Source organism: Lissotriton vulgaris, chromosome 2_1 (assembly GCF_964263255.1).
Source record: "Lissotriton vulgaris chromosome 2_1, aLisVul1.2, whole genome shotgun sequence".
NCBI classification, from domain to species: Eukaryota; Metazoa; Chordata; class Amphibia; order Caudata; family Salamandridae; genus Lissotriton; species Lissotriton vulgaris.
In genome coordinates this window covers 402041478-402068564 of record NC_141687.1, presented here as the reverse complement: position 1 = coordinate 402068564, position 27087 = coordinate 402041478, and the positions used below count along the sequence as shown (strand labels likewise).

The 27087-nt window shown below is 47.5% G+C and overlaps 1 protein-coding gene across 1 annotated transcript in view; it reads left to right on the top strand.

Annotated features, from left to right (window-relative positions):
• The window catches only part of WDR12 (WD repeat domain 12), a 285666-nt gene that overhangs the window by 241059 nt on the left and 17520 nt on the right, over positions 1–27087 (top strand). Inside the window, exons 8-10 of the mRNA XM_086955270.1 lie at positions 2231–2316; positions 2777–2917; positions 3274–3379. Of these exons, the coding sequence (XP_086811396.1) occupies positions 2231–2316; positions 2777–2917; positions 3274–3379 (333 nt within the window). The remainder of the gene's footprint in view (positions 1–2230; positions 2317–2776; positions 2918–3273; positions 3380–27087) is intronic.

Here is a 27087-nt window from a genome sequence, read left to right as displayed (position 1 = left end):
CTATACCTGGCTTTCATCGACCTGAAGACCGCTTTCGACCTGGTACCACGTGCCAAGCTCTGGCAGCTGTTGCACGATCTGGGCATTCCCCCTTTGATCCTTGATTTCACCAAACACCTGCATGGGGGAAATTATGCCAGAATCAGGTGGGGTAATCGGGGACAGTTGACCGAGTGTGTGGCAGTGAACAGGGGGTACGCCAGGGTTGCGTATTGGCTCCGACTTTGTTTTCTCTCTTTGTTAATGGGGTGGTAGACCATCTAAGAGAGGACCCAGCCAATGCCCCTACCCTGGCCGGGGAGAAATCCCTTAGCCTCCTGTTCGCAGACGACACCCTCCTGATATCTAAAAGTCCAAGAGGTCTGAAAAAAACTGCCAGATAGGTATAGCCTGTTTTCTGATACAAGGGGGCTATCCATTAACACCACCAAAACTAAGTTAATGACATTATCCCCGTCAAAACGATTTGGAAACGGTATCACCCTCAATGGCACCCCATTAGATAGTCGAGTCTTTTGACTACCTGGGAACTCGGGTCACTAATTCGATGAAGTGGAGTTCCCACATGGCCAAAATGCAATTTTAAGAGAACAACCACTCACTGTAAGTAGACCAATAGACCCTGCCCTTGTGGTCTATGAGGGCAAAGCATTATCCTCGGCACACTATGGGTCAGAATTATGGGGATTCGAGAACACCACCGATCTAGTAAGATCAGAAAATAAGTTCTTTAGAGATTTGGTTTCTCTCCCATCCTCCACTCCATTGAAGCCCCTTTACCAGGATCTGGGAAAACGCTCCATCAAAGATATTGTACGTCTTCGCCCTTTACTATTTTGGGTACGTTTAAGAAGGACCCCTAAACTGGCTAACTATGCTGCTGCTATTAGCAAACTTTTTAAAGCGGATACAGGCAACAATATCAAATGGATTTGCAACCTTAGACAGCTTGTATCAGACATAGGGTTTGGGGAGGCATGGGTTAGCCAGATTCCGCCACCTAAACCAGTTATCAAGAAAGCATATTGGGAATGGGTACAGGCGCAGGAGGCGGTTCGTTCCAATCGGGGGATTCTTACTGAGCAGTTCCTGGAGCATAAGCCTGTCCGGAAACTTGAACCCTTTCTCGATTTTATTCAAACACCAAGAGATAGGACGCTCTATATGAAATTGAGAATTGTAACTCTCCCGCCTAACGAATTAACTGCAGGATGGAAGCAGCGTAACCCAATATCTGCTTCTTGCCCTGGCTGTGTAGTCCTCATTGAGTCTATTGCCCACTTCCTTTTTGGTTGCCCAGCATATAGGTTTGCGAGAAGAAAATGGCTCAAACCTATTTGTAAAAAGTTGGGCTCCAAGAATTACAGGGTATTGCTACGCATATTAAAATCTGACACCACCTCCCTCACCATGGTCTGTGGGGTAGCAAAATACTTGGGCTGCGCTTGGTGAACACGCAACAAGCTTTTAATGAAAAGCAGGAGTTAGTCAGTGTGTGGTTCCATTCTTGATGTATTCCTTTTACTGTTTGTATACTAGCTATTTTTATCGATTTTATTGTATACATATTTATAATGAAAATGTTTAGATGAAGTTATATATAAGTTGTATGGAATAATGGATTTTTAAATTCTGAATTAAGAATGTACATGCTTTTATGATAAATTTTTATCGAATAAAGTACGTACAACAACAAGCTTGAGGGCAGGTTTGAGAGGCAGCGCAGAAGTTGCATGGGTTTTTGTGATAAGATGTATAAAAATACATGTTCGACTTAAAGGCTTGTAGTAGTGCATAAATGTTTGAGATAGGCAGATTGCTGATAACATCTGTACCATTGTTGGAATGCTGATGTGATCACTTTTATGTTTTTTCAGAGTACTGACAAGCAGACATGTTTCTCTGTTTTAATTGATATGTATGTTTATTAGTTTGAAACTTAAACAGATGGAAAAAATAATGAATGCACTTTTGTTAGTGGCCGGATCTAAATTTTGTATTAATTCCACATAAGTGTGATCTGTTTTGCAGCATTTTGTATTTTCTATAATGGTATGGTTTGTACCTTACTTAATGACCACCATCTTTTTATGCTGAAATTAATCAAACAGTACATATCTCTACTACTTATACCGTGCTGATTTGTTTTAAATGTTAAGGTATCGAACACGATTGCCCTGATGGGCATATATGAAAAGTGACTTCTTTCTTTTGTCCTTTTGAACCAAAGTTCCGACAGACGAAGAAGATCTTGTGGAAGAAAGCACAGACCGCCCTAGGAAGAAACAGAAGACCGAGCAATTGGGCTTAACAAGGGTAAGGAAAAAGCATACTCCAAGAACATACCTTGAGCGGGTGTGTTTCTCCAAGGCAAAACCTTAGCAACCCTGAGAAGGCAGCCCACTATGTCAAAAGTATTGTACCTCTTTTAATTCTCTTGTTGATTGTAAAGCCTGTGACTCCTCAATTACAGCAATTCCTGCATGAAAAGTATATTGTTGGTCAACGAAGAATTTTAACACAATAATACATCAGATGAAATCTTATCTCACCTGGTATTTTTAAAATTGAGATTTCAGTATATTTGTGAATTTTTGGCGACATCTTTCTCAGGCAAGAACACATTACGCTTTACAGAGAAGCGCAGAATTGCAGGTGGTTAGAACTTCAAGCAAAACCAAATACACATACAGTCAAACAGCTAAAATGAAGGGCTTGTACTCCGTTTGGAGAGCAAACTATTTTGCATTATTTATATATGTTCTGTTTTTTTCAGACACCAGTTGTCACCCTGTCTGGTCACAGTGAGGCAGTTTCCTCTGTGCTCTGGTCTGACACAGATGAAATCTGCAGTGCATCCTGGGATCACACAATCAAAGTGTGGGATGTCGAGACAGGGGGATCAAAATCCACATTGGTGAGCTTTCAATACACAGTGCATGTAAAAAAGTCTGTAATAGTTAGTTGTCCTTGGTAGAAGCAGTGGTTTGCTCTTTAAACACTCTGCTCACCTCATTTTGAATTGAATGTTGGAGTGTTTTTCGCATACTGACTTGCAGAAGAAGTCCTGTTGTCACAACCTCTCAGGTCACCTGATGACAGAGGTTTACAAATGCATTGGTTCAAGAGGAGGTGGCTTGGAGATTCACTGTCTGGCTCAGAGCATCTGAAAACCACTGTAGCTATCACTGGTTCTTTAAAACCTTTTATTGATGTGGTTAATTGCAATCCAGAAATATTAATTTATTTTTCACCCAACTTTTTTTTCTCTAGACAGGTAGCAAAGTTTTCAACTGTGTATCCTATTCACCCATATGTCGACGCCTAGCATCAGGAAGCACCGACAGGCATATCCGGCTCTGGGACCCACGCACCAAAGGTGAGTAGCCACCTCTGAATTTCTTTCAGGCATGTGACTAGAATGATAGTGGTATCAACATTCTCATAATGGGGACCCAAAGCCTTAATGGAAATATAATGGTAACATGTAAGAGTTATAACAACCACCTCATAAACTCAACTGTATTTCTACAAGATGTTTACCTTGTTTGCAAGTAATAGTTTTCTTTGGCCCAGTTATGATTCTATTAAACATACTTGCTTCTCCATTCTTGACTCCTTTCCTCATCTGATTACACTGGTTCTGTTTCCTTCATTTGTTTGTTTTCTTGAAACCTGTTTTGCTACCCTTGAAAGAACTGTTTTTACGCAGCATTCCACCAATTGATAGTTCTGCATTCTTGGAAAGGTCTGCATTATATTGTTTTGCATTGTCTTTGTGATGTGTGCTACGGCTTAGGGAAGAAGTGCGCAGGCAACTATTCAAATGTGCTCCAGAATGGGAAATAACCTCATGTGATTACCTTTCTGTTAAGACACTGCACACGGTTCCTTTGTAGAAGTATTTATTGTAGTTTCGACACACCACCAACTTCAGCTGCCAACCAGTCAGCCCCCAGAACCTTCACCATGCAGACCACAAACAATCCTGGCACAAGCTGTTGACAAGCAAGGCTTACAGAAACATACGTGTAATTATAACACATCCCTCTTACTCATAGTACAGAAAAAAAGAGATGATAAAGTGAACTACATAAGTGTAAACAAAATTATATTGTGCAAAGAATAATCAACATGAGAAGTCATGGAAAGATGGAGGAACATGAGCAAAAAAATGAAAGCAATTAAGAAGATAAAGAGCAAGAACTACAGTATATCCTCATTAGGACATCACATAATCTTTGCAGTGTTCCTGAATACCTCGAGGTCTCAAAGAAGAACCTCTTATGGGAGAATCACTAGGCAAATTTGTTCTGTGACCCTGCCACCCTGAACCAGAGGAGAGATCATGCTCTGATGAATGTGTTAACCTGTCTCCACGATACTTCACCAAACTCGACATACTCCACATGCAATCAGTGTGGACCGTCACCACTTTCTTCCTAATAGATAATATGGCAAAAGGACCCATAAACTCTGTAACACCTTCCTCTCCCACCTTGGTTTCTTTATCAAAACTAATTCTCGAACACACCATTTTCTGTTCTTCACCGATTTCTTCAAGTCATACCTATCTTTATACTTTCGCTTATACAACTCAAATTTAGCATCCATTTCCTCTCTATTCAAACTGACATCTTATTTTAATGGCTACCAACCAGGATTCAATTTAGACACGTCCACTCTACCCCTCAATAGTTTCATAGGAGATCTTTGCATGACACAATTGAGAGTACTGCAGTGGGCCCAACACGTATCTCTCAGAACTTCTTTAAGTGGAATCCTTTTTTCCATGGTTCTTTGAACACAGGCCTTAACCACCCTGTTCATGTGTTCTGCAAGACAATTGGCCTGCGGTGCATAAAGAGCGGTCTTCTGATTGGTGATTCCAAAATCCTTCAAACATTCTGGCATTTCTTGTGAGATGAATTGCACCCCATTGTCGGTGACTAGAAATCTGGATACACCTTCACTCGCAAACTCATCTTTAAGAAGTTCCAGCACCACCCTGGTGGTCACAGTGCTCACACGTCTTGTAGAAACCCACTTGAAAGTGTAATCCACAAGCAACAACGCAAACCTCTACGTTGGCCCCAACTGTTCAAACGGGCCCATCCGGTCTAATCCCAGCTTAGACCATGGCTCACGTGGAATATCTACAGGAGAAAGAGGAGCAGAATTGATAACACAAGACTTATCATTAGAGGCACATTGATAACATTCCTTGACTACATCCTCCACCTGACGATCCATGCTGGCCACCAATATCTCTCGGGACACAAGCTTTGGTCTGGTTTCTTCCTAAATGTCCCTCATGACCAAGGTTTATTATTTTGACAAATGGGAGGAACGACCATCTCACCACGCATGAGTTCACCCTAAAGCAATGGGAGCTCGTCCCTCACCGACCAGAATGGTTATTAATCCGAAAATAATTTCTTGCAATCAGGCCAGCCTTTAACATGGTCAACAACCACAGGAAATAACACATCTTCTGATCTTCCCTTTTCCCAGTCGTCTTTTGTAAAAGCAGTTTTTTTCACCCAACTCACTCCAGTCGGTTCAACATCAACCACTTCACAATTACCTTCTATCGGCAGTCAAGACAAACAATCTGCTGCTTTGTTCGCTACACCAGGGAGATAGTGCACTTGAAAATTGAACTCTTCCAAACTTTCGCTACACCGTTTCAGTCTGGGTGTCAATCTTTCACTTTCATTACAAGAAAATACTTGCACTAAGGGACGATGATCAGCCCTTACTAAAAAGGGAATGTCCCGCAGATAGACTTTGAAGTGTTTGACTGCCCAGTTATGGCAAGAGCCTCCCTGTCAATGCACGAATATTGTTGTTCAGGTTTCTTCAATGCCATGGATGCGAATGCAACTACCTTCTCTTCACCCCCATCCAATTGAGTAAGAACCGCACCCAGCCCGCAAAGACTGGCATCAGTGGTGAGAACAGTTTTTCTTAGTGTCAAAATGACCAAGGGTGGGCATCTCACCAATCGCCTTCTTCACTGCCTTGAAAGCTACATCACACTCTTCAGACAAAGTGAACTGGATCCCCTTTTTGAGCAAAATCCTAATGGGTTCAACAATACAGGCAAAACCTTTAATGAACTTTGAACAGAACTCTGCAAGCTCCAGAAAGGATCTCACTTGCTCCTTGTCAGAGGGAGCAGGGGCATTGACAATGCTCTTTGCTAAATCAAGTTTGGGTTGGATACCCTCTCCTTAAATAACATGGCCCAAGCATGTGACAGATGTTACTTGTATTTTGCATTTTAACACGTGAACAAGGTGTCCATCAAATAAAAGTATATCAAATGTTCCAAGAATAAAAAGTCTCAAAGTTGAATCTTCAGTATATTCTTGTTGTTTTATTCAAAGTAACACATGAAAACCAGCCGACACCTATTTCGTCGCCAATGGGGGTAATCCCGCGACTTCCTCAGGGCTCCAGCGGATACGCTGAGGCTGTGTTTTAGAAAGAATCGTAAAGTGTGGTGGAATAGTCTGAAGCGTGTCAACAGCTACAATGGCATGGATTTGTGGATCCACAGGAGTGTATGCCGTAGTATTGAGTGATCGGTATCCTTGAAGCAGTATCCCGATACGTGTCGGCTGGTTTTCATGTGTTACTTTGAATAAAACAACAAGAATATACTGAAGATTGAACTTTGAGACTTTTTGTTTTGAAAACCTTTGATATACTTTTATTTGATTGACACCTTGTTCACGTGTGCCCGGGACTTACTTGCTATTGACTCTGTTTAGGGTTTCCTTACACACTTTTAGGGGTTTTAGGGATTTGTCCCCTTGCCTGGGCCACCGTACACTCACTACCATTTCACACAACCATAGACCTAGCAGAGCGCCTTTTTCCCCGTGAGTCACTAAAATCTCTTCATATACAGTGTACAACAATAGCATTTCATTTTTGAAGATTCAGTAGGAACGTTAACTCTTGTATTATGAATTACTTTACAAATGTTCCCAAATGAATTTTGTTGAACCTCTTAGACTGTCACTTCGTGAATACTGCTAGGTGTAGGAACATTAGCAGTCATGTGAGTTTTCATTTCTTTGACCCAGTCTCAAGTATTCTCCACTCCTTCCACAATAGCAATTGCTTCCTTCAGTGATGGATTTCTTGACAATAGTTTCTCTTGCACTCTGGAACTGTTTGTGCATCTAACTAACTGATCATGTATCAAGGAGACTGTAAATCTCCAAAATTTGCTAGTGTTTTTTAAGATGAAATATAGTTGCCAACTTTTTCATTAGGGTCCTGGGCCCTTGTAGAGAACTTATGGCGTTCTTATACCAAAGTGGGACTAGCATTTTTATATATATTTCAAAAACGTCTGAGGGTTCACCATCTCCCTCAGAAATTGGTAACACATCTAGACTTTCATAGATGTTGCAGCCCTCAATTCCTAAGTTATGAAGGAAAATAGCTTGCTTCCTATCTGCAGAAAACTTCTCACCTCCAATGAGCACTAAATAGGAGTTGAACAGTTGTTTACACCTTTTACAGGAAAGCATGGGTTCTCCTTTCTCACACAGAAACGCAGGGGACTGAGTCATAGTAGTAACTGACATGATGGCAGCAGAATGTTAATAAATGAATTAGGAAGAATAGCACCTTATTTCCAAACAATGATAGTTCCTGGTGGTTTTTTTCTTAAGTGAAAGAGAGAAAGTAAAACGCTGAAATCTGACAATCTTCTGCGTGACCAGTCGGTAAAGGTTGCCTAAGAAACAGCAATAATGCCTGAGATTAAAAATGGCACCTCACGTATGCGCAGGGACATCATCTGCAACGTAGATTTCTTTGCTCATGCTGGGTCATCCCAGAGGTCTGTGCGTTTCCCTCGAGGAGGTATGCGTGCGTTCAAATGAGTGCACAAGCATTGTCACAAGCGTTGTCATGAGCCGTTGGAAACCCAGAAGTCTCAGATAAGGTAAAAAGTTACCTCTTTTTTTCGTAGACTGTTGCCGATAGGAGACTGTTGCATGGATAATTGAGAAATGAGGCTTTAGTAATTTTGAATTGTCTCTCTCGTCAGCAGAGGTACTTTTGTCGAAATACGTGGGTTCCCAGAGGAATTGGTGGTGTCCCCAAAGAAGCATCACTTGTCGCCAGTGTTAAGACACTGCACACTGGTTCCTTTGTAGAAGTATTTATTGTAGTTTCGACACACCACCAATTTCAGCTGCCAACCATTCAGCCCCAAGTCTCCAACTGAACTCCGAGAACCTTCACCATGGAAAGCACAAACCATCCTGGCGCGAGCTGTTGACAAGCAAGGCTTAAAGAAACATACTTGTAATTATAACACATTCTCCTATGTGTAATTCTATGCAAGCATTTATAGTTATCAGTGCTACCATTAGCCTGCTTTAGAGTGCTGCAGAGAGGAAGGGAGGGCACAGAGTGAGAGCTGAAAAGAGTATTATGGAGTCCTAGGAAAAGAACACGATTTTGAGTTGCTTGCGTAGCAACTACATCTGCAGAGGGAGAAGAGTGAATAATCTGGTGTGACCTTTATTTTATGAACTGTTGGTTGTTACGTATCACATTTATGCCATCTACACAAAGCTGAGGGAAACAGTCATCTCCTTATATTGACCATTGTGCGACACATGCCATGAGCTCAGTTGTCTTTCAGTGATGAGAATGATACAGCATGTGTGGCTGGAGATTCGCATGCTCTACATACTGGTGCAATCTAAAGTTGGGCTCCAACATTACAACTTGTTTTTTATTGAAGAAGCTTTGAGTCACTGGATGCACTGTGACACTTTCAATAATCCACAGTGCACAACTCCGCCTTATATTTTTTTTCCTCCATTGAGTATGGATGTGCACCGTAATGGCTCTGAGAGTGGCACGATCCTTGTGGATTTTCTGGGCCTAACTGCTCCAATTTTCGAGAATAGATAACGATCACTGCATGAACTACCTCTATTTCATCTTTTTCCCGACGGGAACATCACTCTTCTCCTGCCAGACACAACCGCTTCACTTTGAGGCTCCGTGGTTGGTCCTCTGGTCTTCAACTCAGAAAAGTCTTCTTTGATCTCTACAGAAATCGCCCCTCCGAATAGAGACAGGAAGAGGGTAACGGAGCTCACACCCTCAAAAAGGCATTGGGGCTCTCAAAACTTCAGCAGCAGTCATCCTCCGAGACACCTGCCGTTTTCGATGAACAGGGCTCACTCTGCATCGAGGAGGAAGAGGCAGGTCCCTCAAATCTCAGTGGCCTATCTGATGCCCAACTTTGAGACGCTGTCCTCAAGCACCTCGGAGGAAGACAATCACGATGGGTCACCCTCGGCGTGGAGACAAACAGGGCCATGCACCAGGAAAACACCCAAGGATGTGAGTATTACTCAAGCACAACGCCAGGGGTCAAAATATCATACACTTAATCACACCCACGGTGAGGTACAGCACTAGTCTCACAGGAGTCAGGTGTTGAGCCCCAAGCAGGCCAGAAAGAAATATTCATTGCTGTCCACTGGCTCCAGACGGCTCCACGAAAATACTTAAGAGCAGATCAGGCTCTCAGCAAAGAATACTGAGCCTCAACACATATCAACTGCCACTGTAGTCTAAAAGGCACCAAAAGGAACGCCAAGAGTGCCTCAAAGACTGAGTGCTAAGTCGATGCCAAGAGCTCCTTTGGCACCAAGACTGTAGGAATCCAAGACTTCTGAAAAGACTGGCAGAAGAACTTGAGGTTAGTCATAAGCGGCTATTCATGTTTCCATACCCAATTTCTGCTAAACTGTCACTGGGAAAACAGTCAACCATGTTGCACCTGGTTCATAAGAAACCGAGTGTGACCTTCGAGGAGGAGCTCACCTTTGAACTACGACATCCCATGCCCAAGAGGCTCAACGACAAGGCAATCAGTCCTCCACCCTTATCTCACACACTCAGGCAATCACCACCTCCACCATTAACCTTTATGATCTGACCCCAGGTAGAACTTACGAGGCTGGCGATCCTTACAACCAGCCTGCTTGTGGACAGAATGGGGATGATTTTTTGGACCACTACAGTGTTGACCAAGCGGATCACCCAGATTCTGAACCAATCACAAGGGGTCCCTGCACTCCAGCTGGAGTGCAGGGACCCCTAAACCAAATTTATGTTACCACACTCCCTGCAGCCCCTCTCCCCCACAACATTAAAATCCAATAGGTTTCGCCTATGAAAGATTATCTGCCTTTGCCAGTGTGTTTTAGCCATGTTGTACAATAGCGTGCCGGCTGGTAAGCATGGCTAAAAGTTAATGTCGTAGAATGGCGAGACCTTTAGTGGAGTGGAGTGGAAGATTGTGGAGCAACGTAGAGTGGAAAGGAGTGTCGTGGTGTAGAATGGAAGGGTATAGCGTAGAGTATCAAAGTGGAATGGAGTGGAGGGGTGTGTCATGGAGTGTAGTAGAACGGCATAGAGTGCAATAAAGTGGCATGGAGTGACATAGAGTGGAGTAGACATTCGTATATTGGAACGGCATAGGGTAGTGTGGCGTGGAGTAGAGTGTCGTAGCCTGGATTGTCGTCGAGTAAAGTACAAAGTGGAGTAAAATGTTGTGAGGTAAAGTGGCATAGATTGGAGGAAAGTGTCGCGAAGTGTAGTAAAATGCTGTCATAGCATTAAGTGTTGTAGCGTGTCATGGAGTGTAGGGATATAAAATGCCATCAAGTAGAGTGTCCTAGAATAGAGTGGTGTTGTGTGAAGTGTCATAGAGTGGAGTAAAGTGACATGGAGTGTACTATAATGGAGTAGCATAGCGTGTCCTGGATTATAGAAGAGTGGAGTAGACTAGTGTGTTATAGAGTGGAGTAGAGCGGTGTGGAGGGATATAGAGTGGAGTAGAATGTTGTAGAGTGGAGTATGCATGGTATGGTAGTGCACTGCTATTACAGCCAACACATTTTCAGTTGAAATGACCATTACATTTCCACAGACATACAGTTGTACTGATGAAAGTATACAGTTCGTAAAGTATAATGTGTGAAAATGGCATCACCTAGTGTATTGATTTGTTTTAACCTCGTTAACATATTTGTTTCCAGCACACTTCAGAATTACAAACAATGTGTTTAATTTGTGCTTTCCAAATTCTGATATATTCTGAAATACTTGCACAGTTAATTTACAGGCATTTACATTCTGTTGTGTGCTAGAAAAAAGGCAATTCACACCACCAGATTGTCAAACAAATTCTCTCACTTTAAAGTGAGAGAAAGAAAAGTAAAACCGAGCTCCCTCAGAAGCGGCCTCTGTGAGGCTTGGAAAAGGGGGGCGCACGCTCACCTACTCTAAATTTAGAGGTCTACTCCACGGGAGGGATTCCCTGGTGCTTCTATGAGGTTTGGGTAGCGGGGCGATGAGCTTTCCTCCATTTTGGCTGTAGCTGTACCTATGTGGAGTGGTGTGGCTCACTGGTTAGAGGCGGCAGACCCGGGACCAGGGTTCAATTCCCGACGCGGCGGGGTCGTGGACTTGGGTCAGCGGACTCGATAGTTCTCGCTTCGGTGCCTACTCTAATCAGGGGTCCCACTCGGCAACTCTAGGCATTAGCTTGCCTAATCTCCACAACGGCTTCATCAATGCAGGGGATTCCTGGCTGCACCTTGGGGACTCCCAGCAGGGACCATCCCACAGGGAAAGCCAGGACGGGTTCCCCAGCGTTATGCAGCGCCAGGAAACCTGGCGCAACTAAAGACCTGGCTCTTCATCCAGAATACCTAAGCACTCCCCCCTCCTTCGCTCCGCCCAAAACTGCTCATTCAGCGCCGGGACACCTCCTCGCAAGGTAGCTGTTCGCGCTTTATAAATTTCAGTATTATTATTATTATTAAACCTACGGGTAGCAGTGTGCTTTACAAGCTCAAACATTAATTATTAATTAATATCCTGTGGAGAATTGCATGGGAAAACTTATATTAAGACCCCCCAAAACACCCCCCCCCCCCCCACCCCTCACTAGACAGTGCATGTAAGGTGCCTCTTTTCTTGGAAGCACAGCCATAAATCCTACCATCCTCGTGGTGATATCTGCTGTCCTGACTGACCTCAAAAATATAGACACAAATTCTCCTTAATATTTGGACATCTATTGCAGATCCCTGACAAACTTACTAACAAAATACTGCCTGTAGGACATGCTATCGAACCTGGATCTTGGGTCTTCGTGAAAAATTTCCAGCGGACCAAGAACGAGCAGCCCCGCTGGAATTTCCAGCGGACCAAGAACGAGCAGCCCCGCTGGAACGGACCCTATTTGGTGCTTTTGTCCACGAGTTCAGCAGTACGAGTGCAGGGTAAAAAGAACTGGGTCCATGGCGTACATTGTAGGAGAGCCCCTTTGCCTCTGCCGTACGACCGGTGGATCCAGAAAGGACTTCCAGACTCTGAAACTGAAACTGTGCCTCGTTTTCTGCCTTTTAGCGATGCCTGTCTGATTGGAACGAACTCTGAACGAGAAAGCGACGATCGTCTGCAAGAAGCTGTGCCTCCGTCGAATCGTGTGGACACTTCTGAACCTGAGCTCCTGTTTAAGGAACAGACATTGCCTGGCAAAGAGCGTTATAATTTGCGACCGAGAGTCGCTGGACAAATAAAAGAGTGATATTCTTTCTTTTTCCGATTTTGAGGTTTAGCTCTCCTCCGAGGAACTACTTTGATTCTTGTTTTTCGAACCGCCATCCGGGTTCAGCTGTAGGGTCGCGCTGTCAAGTCTGCAAGCCGAAGACGTTAGGTCGACGGTTCTGGTTGGTCTAAGGGCGTTCCCTGGACTGACAGATGCATTCCATAGCACGGAACACCCATCCGCCGCGAGCAGCACGATTAGAGGATGGAGTTTTTCGAGATCGAGAGACTTGTTGAAAGAATGAGCTTCAAGAGCAAAATTTGTAAATTAATGAGCAGAAAACGTTTTTTAATATTGTGTTTGCTTACATTGCTTAGTTTAATGATGTTTTTAATTGGATATGTAACATTCTCTTTTCAAGTGACGTTTGCACCCACTACACAACCTATGTCTTCTACTGTTTCTTCGCATTCTTTTCACCCTCTGCCTGAACATGAATCCATTAGAAGATTAGAATTCATTAATAACTCCTTTGTTCAGCTTCTGCACCAACACCAGCTAATAGTGAACACGACTAATTGTTGGGTGTGTGGCCTTATGCCCCATACTACTGATAAGGGTATTCCTTACCTGGTTCTGCCGTTCAGCTACAATGGTTCTGTGTGGGCATACAGGACGATGTTCATCTATGCTCGTGAAGTCTACCCCCTACATTCTGTGAAGGATAGTCCGAAGAATAGTGCTCTAGTTAAGGGTATAGTCGACATGGTTAGAGAAATTAGTTCTTATGAGACTATCCCGAAAGATGAGACACTAGCATATATCGGATGGAACGTGACTGGATATGGAGTTAGTCTGAGTGAGAACCAGCGAGCGAAAAGATCCTCTCCGATTTGGATTGTACCCCATCAGGGTCATTATTGTCTGCAAGGTAATGGCAAGAATCCGAGAGCTCAGTTAGGGAAAAGTGTTTGCACCGAGACGTATGTTTTTGCGTCCCAGACTTCCCCATCGTTTCTAGCAGCTAAGGGTACCTACTTAGTCTGTTACGATAGAGCGTACACATGGTTGCCCCCTGATTTTTATGGCACATGTTTTGTCTCGTTCCTGTTGCCTCCCACGTATACAGCTGCGGCAGATTACCACAAGACGAGAGTTGTTAGAGGTGTCTTCAGTAAGGAAGACACTGCAGGACAAGAATTGGGAGATTTTCTGAAGGGTTTCCTGCCGTTTTGGGGGCCTATGGCTAACAGCAGGAACATACGGCAATTGGCGAGAGTGGTTGAGTCCACCATAGTTGAAACTGCCGGTGCCCTTAGTAACTTGACTTATGACTCTTGAGAACAGAGTTGCGTTAGATGTCATACTTGCAGATAGAGGAGGGGTATGTAAATGTATCCAATCGAGCTGCTGCGTTTTCAATCCAGACAACGCTCCGACAGTGTACCAAGCCATTTCCAAGCTACATAAGGTCTCCGAGTCTATACATGTGGACGAAGGAGATTGGTCGTTGATGGGATGGTTTTGGTGACTGTTATCCACTTGGGGATGGAAGATTCTGATGGTCATTGGGATGGTACTAGCTATCCTTTTCCTGTTCTGTCTTTGTGTACAGTGTGCTCCCGCTACATGTGGCCTTTGTGCTACTTCGTGTCCGAGGAGACCTGTCCAGAGAGAGTTACTAAGTACTAGGATGATGCTACAGCAACATCTTGATGATCTAATGAATATAGACCTGGATTCAGACTGACGTGAGTTTAGGTTATTGCCTATGTAAGGGCAAAAGGAGGGTCTGAGGTTCCGTGGATTCTGAAACTGTTTCCTAAAGGTCATCGTATCGTGACGATTTTGGTATCAGCGGACCGCAAATGACAAGTGCGGCATGAACGAGTGTTTTTGTCATGTTCGAGCGATGGATTCACTACGTATTTAGGGATCACGTTCTGAGCCCTTGGGTTCCATTTTGTATGCGGCAGCCATTTTGTGGTTGCCCTCACATAGGCTGACGACTACGGCTGAACGAGGCCTTGAGACACGTACACCTTTAGCTGACTTCTGTGTGACCTAAGCAAGCTGACTCCATTGCCTGAAGCTAAACTTGTTGAGCCAGTTCCTTGTCCGGCAGCTGTTCGAGATAGAGATCAAAGAGCAGGACATTGCTGAGTTTATGGTACATGCACACACCCTTCTATCTTGCTTCTCATCTGTTTCTGTTCCTTCTTTTATGGTCCTTTTTATTATGGGTTTTCGTCCGGCCTGCCCGAGCAGGAATGTTAGATTTTCGCCTCGTCATTTCTGGTGGGCTGGACAACCAAAAGTGGGCTTGTCGTCATGTGATACGTTCGAAATGTCATTGCGTGATTGGTCAGTATGTGTGTAATTGATGCTAGCCAGGAATGTGATTTTTAGCATAAAAGACGATGCTTCGCTTTATGAATTTGTGCAGTCTCTAGCGAACCACCCGTGTTGTGCTTCGTAGATCTCTGTTCCTGGTTGCAGCCAATAAATTTGATCTGTGACGTCACCACGAAGTATCCCGTGTCTGTTTGCCAAGACAGGTGAATCCGAAGACATCGGGCGTTTCCCCTGGCGCCGCTGGGTTCTAAAATCCGGTTCTTCAGTAATAGGCATAAATCAGTGACATTTTTTCATGGAAGTACTCCGCTATTGAATCGCAGAGTTCCTGCAACTCAACTGGTATCTGTTTACAGGCTTGGGGTGACACAAAATCTTTAACTATATGGAAAAGTGCTTTAGAGGAGGAGTTCGATTTGGTTCAGGATGTAAATGCGTCTAGCCTTTTTTATATTTTGGTGATAGCTAGATAGAGCAAGTTTGTAAATATGCCGGTCTAAAGGACTTTTAGTACTTCTCCAACGTCTCTCGGGCCGCTTGCAACTGGATTTATCATTTTTCAGCTCGCCTGAATACCAGGGGGCAGAAAGTCTTCGCTGGGCTAAGCTCTGATTTATTTGAGGGATGACTAGGTCAAATGCTGCTGTTAATTTGAAGTTAAAACTGTGCAACAGGTCAGAGACATCACGGCCGTTAAAGTCATATTTCCTCCTGTGTCGCGGAATCGCCTCTTTAAAGGACTCTAATGTGAGTTTATGCCAACGTCTGCGTAGTTGATTCTTTTTCTATTGTGGGTGAACAGAAAAGATCAATTCAGTCGGAGGTTGATGAGTGTAAATAATCATGCAGTGATCAGTCCAAGTGGGGGGAGAAGGGAGGTAGCAACTTAAATGTTCCATATTGGTGAAAATTAAGTCCAGCGTGTGCCCAGCTTGGTGCTAGGGCCACCCACCTTTTGGACGAGGCCAATAAGGTTAAGGCTGGAAACCAATATACACCAAAGGTACCAGAGGGTCTCAGGTAAGTGTGCCCATATACAAGAAACCAGACCAAAGCTCACCCTTACAACCAGTTAGTGACACAGAGAGCTCTCCGTGGATGAGGACAAATACCCATCAGTCACCATTCGGATCCGCCCTTCATCATTTGGGATTTTATCCGTACCACCCGTCAGAGATTATCGGTACTCTCCTAGGAGGTCAACCCGGTGGTAGGGGGTAGCCTCACTAGAGTAAGGGGACGACAGTGTGGTGTACCACTCGATGTAGGTGAGTGGTAAACAAGATGGGACTGGGGTGTGCAGTGCAAAAGAAGATGTGAGGGAACAAAAAACCAAAAGGAGTGGATTTAAAATTGGTTAAGGCTAAGCACCCAACAATGATTTATTCCAATTGTGCTTACCGTACCAATGTTAAAAACAGTACGCCTGCTGACTGACCAGTTACGTGGACAGCCTCAGGACAGTGTGGTCGACTAGTTTCAGCAATTCAGCGACTTATTAGTCATTGCTTTCTTCAGGACCAAATACAAATAAAAGCTACTACACCATGTGAAAAAAAGGTAACACCCTGAGAACACACAACAAGTGCAAACAGTCACCTGAACGTTCTGGGTGTCCTTACAGTCTGTGCAGAACACTAAACATGTAAGGTAAGATGGCCTCACCCCACCTGGCTGTGGCTCAGGGGAAGAATGAAGCACCGCTCTAACCGTCGGTACTCCTGGCCGGCGTCCTGGCCATCTGGGGAGGTGATCAATTCAGTCGGAGGTTGATGAGTGTAAATAATCATGCAGTGATCAGTCCAAGTGGGGGGAGAAGGGAGGTAGCAACTTAAATGTTCCATATTGGTGAAAATTAAGTCCAGCGTGTGCCCAGCTTGGTGCTAGGGCCACCCACCTTTTGGACGAGGCCAATAAGGTTAAGGCTGGAAACCAACTTAATCACCTCTGGGTTAGCAAGATCTTCCCATGAAAATTAAAATCACCCAATAGAATAGAATTAGTGGAGGCCAGGACCTGCATAGCAATAAGTTCAATCAGATAATTAGCAAAATTTACTTTTGATCCTGGTGGTCGATAGATTAATGTTCAGGTGTGACCACCACTTCGAGAGGTAAGTTGGGTTCTTGGAGAAGAGATAAGTACTGCAAAGGAGGGCACAGGGGGCTGTGGGGCACCGGGTGCAGGGGTGTCTTTGGGTGTCAGGAAATCTTACCCTCAGCTGGTCGCGTTTGGGGGGGTCCCTGGTTCTGAGGCTGCAGGCATCGTCGGGGTCGTCGGAGGGTCTTTGGGCACTGGACTTCGGGTCCCAGTCGCCGGGGGGACGACCTCGTGGTCTTAGATCACTCGGGCACGGCGGGTGCAGAGTCGGCTGGATTCGCGGTTCCTGGCTGGCACCAGGGGTATTGCTATTGGAGCAGAGCCTCTGCTCTTGGGAGTCCCAGTCTTTGAGAGGTTTTTTTTTTCCACAACAAATTTTTTATTAAGTGATTAAGCAGCATAAGACACGTGGCTCCCCACAGTCAGGAGATCACCACCAAGCATCATGAAACATTTACATCACCAGTATTCGGTTCAAGCAATGAAAATGGAAGCAGGTATTAAGAATAAAGACAAACCAACTCTCCTCCCTTCTCCCGCCACCCATCCACCCTCACCCCCAACCAACCCGCCACCCACCCCTTATCCCTCCCTAACACCCTGCATGTGAGAGTAGCAATTATTGTACATTTTGGTTGTAGTGTGTGCGGCATGACACAGTTCTTTAGGCCCATGCGACATCTTCCTCCTACAGTTCCTCCTCATGTTCCACTGGGGGATCCAGTTCCAGCCCCCTATAATCCGCCCACCGCTTCCAGATCTTAAAATGTTTACGGGGGCATCCTCTCGCTTCAAACACCGGGCGTTCCAATCCCATAAAGTAATCCAATCCAGCCTTCCATGCGCACAGGGGGGGGCTCGTACTCCCTTCCATGCTCGGGCTAGGTCCCTTTTGGCCACAACTAGACCCAATAACAATAGGTGGCGTTTATAGATGTTTCCACCGACACCCTCCAGTACATGAAGCAACCCCAACCGCGGGGTACGGGGAAGATCCCAGCCCAGTACTTCCGACAGGCAACTCCATACACCCCTCCAGAAACCAGTCAATCTAGCACACGACCATACAGTATGTAGCAGCGTACCCGTTGCGGCCCCACAGCGCAAACACTCCGGGGAACCAATCAATCCCGCCTTCCACAGCCGCTCGCGGGTGTAATAGGCTCTGTGCAAATACTTAAATTGAATGAGCCTAAGCCGCATCGCAATAGCAGTCCCTCACGGGGACTCCAGGGCTTCTCTCCAATCATCCTCATCAAGGGGACCAACATCTGCCTCCCAGGTCTCCCTGAGGGGTAGTAGGGTGGATGAGAAGTGAGTGACCAGTGTCTGGTAAATTCGAGAGACTTTCTTGTCACCAAGGTCCCCCATAAAGACCTTAGCTTCTATCGGGCTAAATTCCGGAAGCGACTCCATGTCAGCGATGCTGGGCGCGAGCGCATGGCGAAGTTGTAAGTATCGGAAAAACTAGGTCCATGGCATGTGGAACTCAGTGCTGAGCTCTTGGAACGATTTGAGTGTGACCCCGGTCAGGACATGACCCAACGACGAGATCCCAATTGCGTCCCAGCTATCAAACCCCGCAAGGGAGGCCAGTTCGGGGAGCAGCCCGTTGTTCCACAGTGGGGTCTCTGCCGTCAGCCTACCCCACCAGCCCATGCGACGCAGCGCTTGTCGCCACACCACAAAAACAATTCTCGTGACACACGGCAATGTCTGCCGCAGCCTAGCAGAGTATAGGATCATGTGTAGTGCGTTGTCCCCCATTAGCGAACGCTCCAGGGCATACGCCGGGTCGCCTCTGTCTCCATACCACCACTCATCAAGTACCAATAGTTGGGAGGCTTGATAATAGGACAATAAGTCCGATGTGGCAAGACCACCACAGAATGTAGACAGGAAGCATGTCTGCAGCGCCACCCTGGCTGCCCCACCCGGCCCATAGGAACCGGCTCAAGACTGAGTTGACCTGTTGAAACCACCGGGGACTAATTGGGTGGGGATAGCTTTGCAATTGGCATAGTAGACGTGGGAGCGCAACCATTTTGAATATTGGGGACCTACCAAAGATTGTTAGGGGCATGCGAGACCACGTTTTAACGTCCGTTTGAACCTTCTCCCAAACTGGTACTATATTACGCTCCCAGGCAATGTCCACTGACTCCGATAGAAATACCCCTAAGTACTTCAAGCCTCCGATCGCAACCTGCAATCCCGACGTCCAGGGGTCCTCCATGACACCGCCTCCTAACATCCACAGAGTGGATTTGCGAAGGTTCAGACAAAGGCCCGATACTTCCCCGAAAATCCGCATGATTTCCAACACTCGGGGCCCGGAGCGACGCAGATCCGTAAGAAAGAATAGGACGTCATCTGCATATAATGCAATTCTATCCGTGAGGTTCCCGCTCCACACAAAGCCCCGCATCTGGGCATCTATGCGCACCCAAGAGGCCAGCGGCTCCATCGCTAGGGCAAATAAGTATGGGGACAGTGGGCATCCCTGACGGGTCCCCCGACCAATCAGAAACTTATCAGATACCGCCCCAGCGACGCGCTCCGAAGCCGTAATGTCGGTGTAAAGAGGTTTAATGTAGGCAAGGAACACCGGGCCCAGGTTAAGGCGAGGCAGGAGCGCAAAAAGGTACGTCCAGTTCACCGAATCAAACGCTTTATCAATATCTGCCAGCAGCAAAGCCGCCTGTTCCCCTCTGGCTCCCATTGCATCAACCGCCGCCTGCGCCCGCCGGATATTGTGCCTTGTCGCCCTACGAGGCATAAAGCCGGCCTGGTCTGGATGGACCAGATCCGTCACGTATGGAAGAAGTCGGTTCGCTAGAGCCTTAGCCAGAATTTTAGCTTCTATATTTAGCAGGGATATCGGGCGGTACGAGGCAGGGCTATCTGGGGGTCTGCCCGGCTTCTGAAAGACCACAACTTCGGCATGGCGCAAGTCGGGTAGCGAGCTACCCTGCGCTCGCGCCTCTTCCAGTGCTCTCCGGTAATGTGACCCCAGTTGGAGCTGAAACTTCTTATAAAATTTGCTCGGGAAGCCACTAGGTCCAGGTGCCTTCCCAGTGTTGAGCTGTCCCAATGCATCCCCCTGTTCCTCCGCCGTAAGGGGGACGTCAAGAGCCTTTCTGGTCTCCTCAGAGACCGCTTTTGGGGGCAAGTCATCAATAAATTTAGCTACTTCGTCCGCCGACAATCGCTCGGAGCATATTGCGCCGCGAAGTATCTAGCAAATTGTGCCACCAGCTCAGCCGGGTCTGTAATCGCCACCCCGTCCTCCGCAGTGAGGCCCGACAGAGCAACTGGTTGGAACGCGCGCGGACTATGAAGCATGGTGCAGGACTTATCTCCCCACTGGTATATTCTGCTCTGCGTGGCCAGCCACGCTTGTCTAGCCTCATCAAGCAATATAGAAGCATATGACTGTTGTGCCTGCAGGAGCAACCGTATCGCAATCTCATCGCCCCCTCCCCGGCCCCGTCGTTCCGGGGATTTCACCAAAGCAGCTGCCTCCACAATTTTCTCCCGGCGTCGCCGACGGGCTGCCGCACACCACGTAATGTCCACACCCCGTAGAGTGTGTTTCATCGCCTCCCACACCACAACGGCGCCGATATCATCTACCAGGTTTTCCTGCCAGTAATGGGAAATCGCACCTCTCAAGTGTTGAACATAGCCAGGCTGCTGAAGGTGCCACGAGGACATCCTCCACCGGAACGGCTGTCGCTGCTTAAGCAGCTCGACCCTGATTGCCACCGGAGAGTGGTCCGACAGTCCTCTTGGCAGGATCTCAGCCTCCCGCACCCTGCTCAGGTGGACACTGGGCACAAATACATAATCCAGCCTCGAGGGAGCCATGCACCGCAGAAACATACGTGTACTCACGCACCTTGGGATGCATATGGCGCCACACATCCACCCAGCCCATCCCTTCCACCATAGCATTAAACCGGGTTGGAGGGGCAGCAATTTGCGTCTCTTGCAGTCTCTGGCGATCCATACACACATCCATCACCTCGTTCCAATCACCCCCAACGACTGCCAAAGACTCCGGGATATCTTCCCATACCGTGAACAGCTTCTCAGACCAGGCCCACTGCAAAGGTGGAGGGGCGTAGACACAACCAAACACAACAGGCTCAACTCCCACCATTCGTTTGATAAAGATGTAGCGACCCTGTGTGTCTGCCCACTGCTTCTCATGAACATAGGCCAACCTGCGATGCACCAAAATAGCCACACCTCTGGACCCTCTAGAGAACCCAGCATGGAAGACTTGCTGGTACCCAAACCTCTGTAGGCTAAGCACCTTGGAACCCATCATGTGTGTTTCTTGCAGCAAGAGCACATCCGCCGTTTCCCTCTTCCCCCATCGTAGAATTGCCCCCCGTTTAATCTTGTTGAGCATTCCCCTGACATTCCAGGTTATCACGCGTATGGACTCACTAGGGAGCTCTCGTGGAACATCAGCCATAGTCCAGTGGAACCAACCAGGTGGGCCCTCTGCGCCACACCCACACACTCAGCACCATTATCAGAATGTCAAAGCAGATCACGTGCAGTCCCCCCATCCAACTCCAGTTCCCCCCCACTCCAACCCCAACTCCCCAATCTACTGCAACCAAACGAAGCCCCAACTCACCCCCTTCCTTCCCCCTTCTGCGCCCTCAACCCCCCATCCCTATACCTCATAGAACTTTGAAGTACCAGTCGTGGCATGTGTAACCTCGGGCCCAAAACCAAGGACCCAAGGCTAACCATACCAATGGATCCCAACACCCCCAAAAACAGTGAAATCACCCCCCCCCCCTCCAGTCAACTCCCCGTTTAACAGGAGGTCGATGGCCCCTAGGAAGTAGCCTCCCGAACCCCAGTCCGCCATACCACACATGCATAAGGCGCTATTTGGAACTGGTGGCATAGGCAATGTTAGTACATCTGACCGGTGGGGCCCGGCTGTGCGCCCCTCATCAGCCAGAGTCCACAGCATCCACAGACCTGAACAGTCCTTCCCAAGTCCTCAACAGTTTGACCCAGATTGATCGGAGTCCATAGTGCCACTATCTCGTGTCTCACTGACGGATGCAGATCTCTTCCGCGATCTGGACCTCCGGTTCCGACCGCCGCGGCCAGGCGGCTCCCTCCGGTCCTGCGACGAACCCCTTGAGCCACCCGGGTCTAGGCCCGGCTGGGCATGTGGCCTGATCCTCACCGTTTCGTCAGTCCACTTAAAGACGTCTTCGGGCGTGTCGAAGAAATGTGTCCGTGACTGATAAATCACCCGCAGGCGGGCAGGATACAGTTGGGAGTATTGGATCTTAAGTCCCCGCAGTTTAGCCTTGGCTGCTATGAAGGAGTGACGCTGTTGCTGTACAAGTTTGGTGTAGTCGGGAAAGATCATGATTTTTTGATTCTCATATGTTATAGAGTCCCTGGTTCGTGCTTCCCGCAGGATAGTGTCTCGATCATGGTAGTTCAAAAGTCTAGCGATCACTGGCCTGGGTCGCTCGCCCTCCGGTGCCCTCTGTGTCAGAGCTCGGTGTGCCCGCTCAATGACAAAGCAAGTGGAGAGTACCCCAGGGGGCAACCAGCTCTGCAACCATTGGGTCAGAAATTGTTCCATATTTCCTTTCTCGCACCGTTCCGGAAAGCCTACGAAACGAAGGTTATTTCTGCGTGCGCGCCCTTCAGCGTCTTCCACGCGGAGCGCGAGGCCTTTTTGAGAATGTTCCATTGCCGCCATTTTCTGCTTCAGAGTTTTGACGTCGTCTTTCACCACCGAAACCCTAGATTCCGTCTCCGTAATCCGTGCCACTGCATTCCGTAGGTCCTGGCGTAGTAGGGTCACATCCGCGCCCACAGCCCCAATCTTGGCGTCCAGCATGTCCCGGGACTGGGTGATCGCCGCCATGAGTGCTGCATTGTCCGGCCCTGCTCCAGGACCTCCTCCGGAGGACCCCGACCCTCCACTGGGCCCGGTAAATTTGTCAATAGGTCCTTGTTTGGGGGCACCGCCACCACCCCTGGTCATGACTGCGGTCCGACCCTGGGGCCACTACGCAGCGGGCGCACACTCCAATGCAGATTCCCGGACCTCCAAGACCGTCCGGTGTAGGCCTGTCCAGCGGTTATCCCACACCCAGTTGGAAATAAATTCAACACTGCGATAGTTGGCACTGGGCTGGTTCCCCGGCCCAATTCAGGGCAGATAGCACAAATCGGTAGCAGACCGGTCCCCGCAGCGGCGACCTCGTGGCTTCGCCGTCCCGCGGCCCACCCGCCGCTGGCTGCTCCGCCTTAATTCGTCCGGTCCTGCAGGCACTCGCACGGCGGCGGCCGTCGTCCTCCGTTCCACAGCTGACAGCACCAGCTCCAGGGCCCCAGGGGAACCACTAAATGTTTGTATGCTGCCTCAGGGCCACACCAGGCAGTGTCACAGTACACGCCAGTCCGCTCGATTGCCCACCTGTCCTCCTCACCAAGAAATGCAAGTGTTGTGTACAATTGTCCAGGTAGGGCCACTTCTTCGGATCTCAGCCTCCCAAAGCCCACTGTTGGACCGCCGTCTTCAGAGTCCGGCACCAGTTCAGCGTCGCCAAACTTGAAGCCCCTGCCACTCGGCCTCGATGTAGGCCGCAGCTCTCCCCAAGGGGGGGCCTCCGTGCTCCACCCGCCCCCCCTGTGATCGATGCGGCAGCCCGGGGTTCACCCGTCGCTCCGCTGGTCTCTGGAGGCTCCAGGCCCCGGGGAAGCCGCAGCACGGCCGACCCGCACACAGGTCCCCTCGGTCGGCAGCGCCAAAATCGAGGCCCCGGCTTCACCGTCCTCCACTAGGCCGCTGGACGCCACCGGCAATTCCGCCTCACCACACAGCCCAGGGGTGCCACCACCCGCACCGGAAGGCTCCCGGCACTGTCGGACACACTCGCCCCCCTGTTGGTCAGCAGTATGGGTCCGGGGGCCAGGATAAATAGACTGATTTCGATTGGGCCGGCGGGAGCTCTAGGAAGCTGCGACCGCCATCATCGCCCCCCAGTCTTTAAGAGGTTTAAGGCAGGCAGGTCCTCCGGGTTTTCCAAAGTTACTATCCGCAGGAGTCGCTGGGATTTAGCAGGGACAGGTTACAGGGTCGACAGGCCGGTAGGGCTGTGGCCAAGTCAGTTTGTGTTGTCCTGTTAGAAGCTGCACAGTGGGTCTTCTTCTTTCTTGTTTTCTTATCGGGATCTGAGGAAGGAAGGTTCAAGGTACCCCAAAATACTAAATTGAGGGGCATTACATGTAGGGCAAGGGCAGGGACCAATGGGTCCCTGGCCTGGGGTGGGTACAGCCCCTAGCCTACTCCTCTCCTGTGGAAGGGGGGCAGGAGCCTAGCTTTGATTGGGCAGGGCTCCCCATCTTCAAGATGGCCGGGGCCCGAAATCGTGCTTCACCTCGCCTCTCCCACCTGAGGGGTGAAGTTGGCATAGGTGGGCACACCCCCCTTCCTGACGTAGGGTTTCCCGCCAGTCTTCCCGCCAGAGTGGGGGTCAGAACCGGTGGGGTCCAGTTGCTGGGTACAGCAAATGGTCTAGAGAAGACAAAGGGCGGAATGCCTTTGAAGCTCCCCCTGCCCATCCTGGGGGAGGAGGCTTGGCACCTCGTCCCAGGATGTGCATTGTTGCAGGCCCAGGAGGGCGAGGGCCAGGGGTCCAACAACATATCTGCGGTGTGGCAGCCTAGGTAGCCCCTCAGACAGGACGTGGATTGTAGTTTAGGTTTCAGGGGGCATCTCTAAGATTCCCTCTGTAGTGCATTTTACATTAAATCCCACACTGGCATCAGTGTGGGTTTAATGTGCTGAAAAGTTTGATATCAAACTTGCCAGTCTTCAGTGTAGCCATTATGATGCTGTGGAGTTCGTATTGACAACCTCCCAGCACCTATACTTTTAATGGCATTATTGCACTTACAGTGCCCAGGAATGGCCCTGGGTACTATAGGGGCACAGGGCTCATGCGTAGGGCACCCAGCTATAGGGGTGACTGAGGTATGCCAGGGCAGTGGGTTTTGTGGGCATGGCACACAGGGATGTGTGCCATGTCGACTCCTAGTTTAGTTCTGTACTTAGACACTCAGTCTGCAAAGGCACACTCAGTCTGCAAAGGCAGTGTGTGGGCTTCAGGGTACAAGGCCCCTAAGGGTGGCACAATAAGTGGCACAGCCCTTAGGGGTCTTCTCTGGTCACCATGCCCCGGGTACCTAGGGTACCATTTACTAGGGGCTGACAGGTGGTCAGAGGTGCCAATTGGGTTTCAGTTTCAACACCGTTTTAACCCCTTTACTGCTAAGGCTATTTTCCTTCTTTTATGTAATTTCCATTGAAATCAATGGAAAGTCCATGACGAGTTACCCTTGTCATTAGCGGCGAAGAGGTTAAGGGAAGGAACACAGGCCCTGGGCACCTGGTTGGCAGGAGCCCAGGGCACACTCAATCAAAGCACATCAGCAGTTCAGCAAAAAGTGGGGGCATACCAATGCAAGAAAGATGGCACTTTCTCACACCATCAAACTGTAAAATTTCCACATATGGGTTGAGAGAATATTCGACAACAAGGTCAACCTAAATTAACCCAAAGCATTATTTAAAATTCTCAATTATCAGTTCTATGAAACTCTCCCTTCTGCCATTAAGGAAAAAGGTAGCTAATCTCTTTACCATAATTATACAAGACATAAGAGACAGAATTGATAAAGTTCTTCCTGTCCCCAACAATGAACTGTTGACTATTTCCAGAAAAACTCCTCTAGTATCATGGACAAGCTTCTTTCCCATTTCGGACATGGATGAGTGGGTTGCTACAATAAACCCTTAATCATCACATTACTCATCTTCTCCGATACCTCTCTTATTACTCAACGAACTTGCTGAACCTCTCACCACTGTTTGGCATGTTATCATAAATTCTCTCTCTGGTCTGCCTCTTTCACAACATCCAAATAGGACATGTGTGCCCTCATCTCAAAAAACCCTTATTCTGACCCTGATCTCCCGAAAAACTACATGACCATCCCTGGCCTATCACCAAGATTATTGAGCAATGTGTAGTAGTTCAATTTAAAAAAATTATGTAGGGGCACCATATTACCTGGACAGTCAGTCAGTTATCAGACCAGTAAATAGCATCAAAACATATGTGCTCAAAATTGTGATTGAAAGTTTAAAGCTCGTGATCTCATGTGTTTCCTTCTTGGCCTCCTTGAACTATATGTAACCTTCAGCACTATTGACCATAACATCCTCCTTTACACCCAAAGTAGTGCTCTGCAGTAGACTGAGAGTGCACTACTATTTCTTTTCCTGAAATGGTTTGTCAATCTTATCTCTTCATTCCAAGAGTTGAAGATGCACTTTTAGCGGGTTCTGTAGAGATCACTAATACCCTGACCTGATGTATTTAAGCACCCCCTTCAAAGTGATTGCAGTAGAGAACACACTTTGTTGGTCTTTGTGAGCATGCAATAAGATACTTTGTTCTATCTCATATGTCTGAACCCACTCTCCCAATTCTGGACTAGAAGCACACCTACACAAAGGTCCGTATTCGTGCAATTATTAAATGTTTACCTTAGACCCTGGGGTTTAAGTTGTCCATTATCTGTATGAGGTTAAGTGGTGCACAATTTCCCTTGCGTCGTATATCTTTAGATCTGTTTTTCCCACTACCAGGTTGAGTCATTGTTGAAAGAAAGTGACCTTTTTTTTTTTTACACTTTATTTCATTTTAAACTAATTTGAGCTGCTTACATTTAAGATCTTACTCTCCTCTGTTTGTGGAGAGCTGTATATTTGAATGGAAAATATAGACTCAAGGGCACTTTAAGACCATTATGGCTTTTTATTTATTTACTAGTGTTAACGTTCACTGTAAAGCAACTATGCCTCCACATATTTTACCAGAGGGGTCTAGTGATAAGCTTGCGACCCAAACCTGGTTTCTAGTGTCTGCTTACCCACTCATATTTCT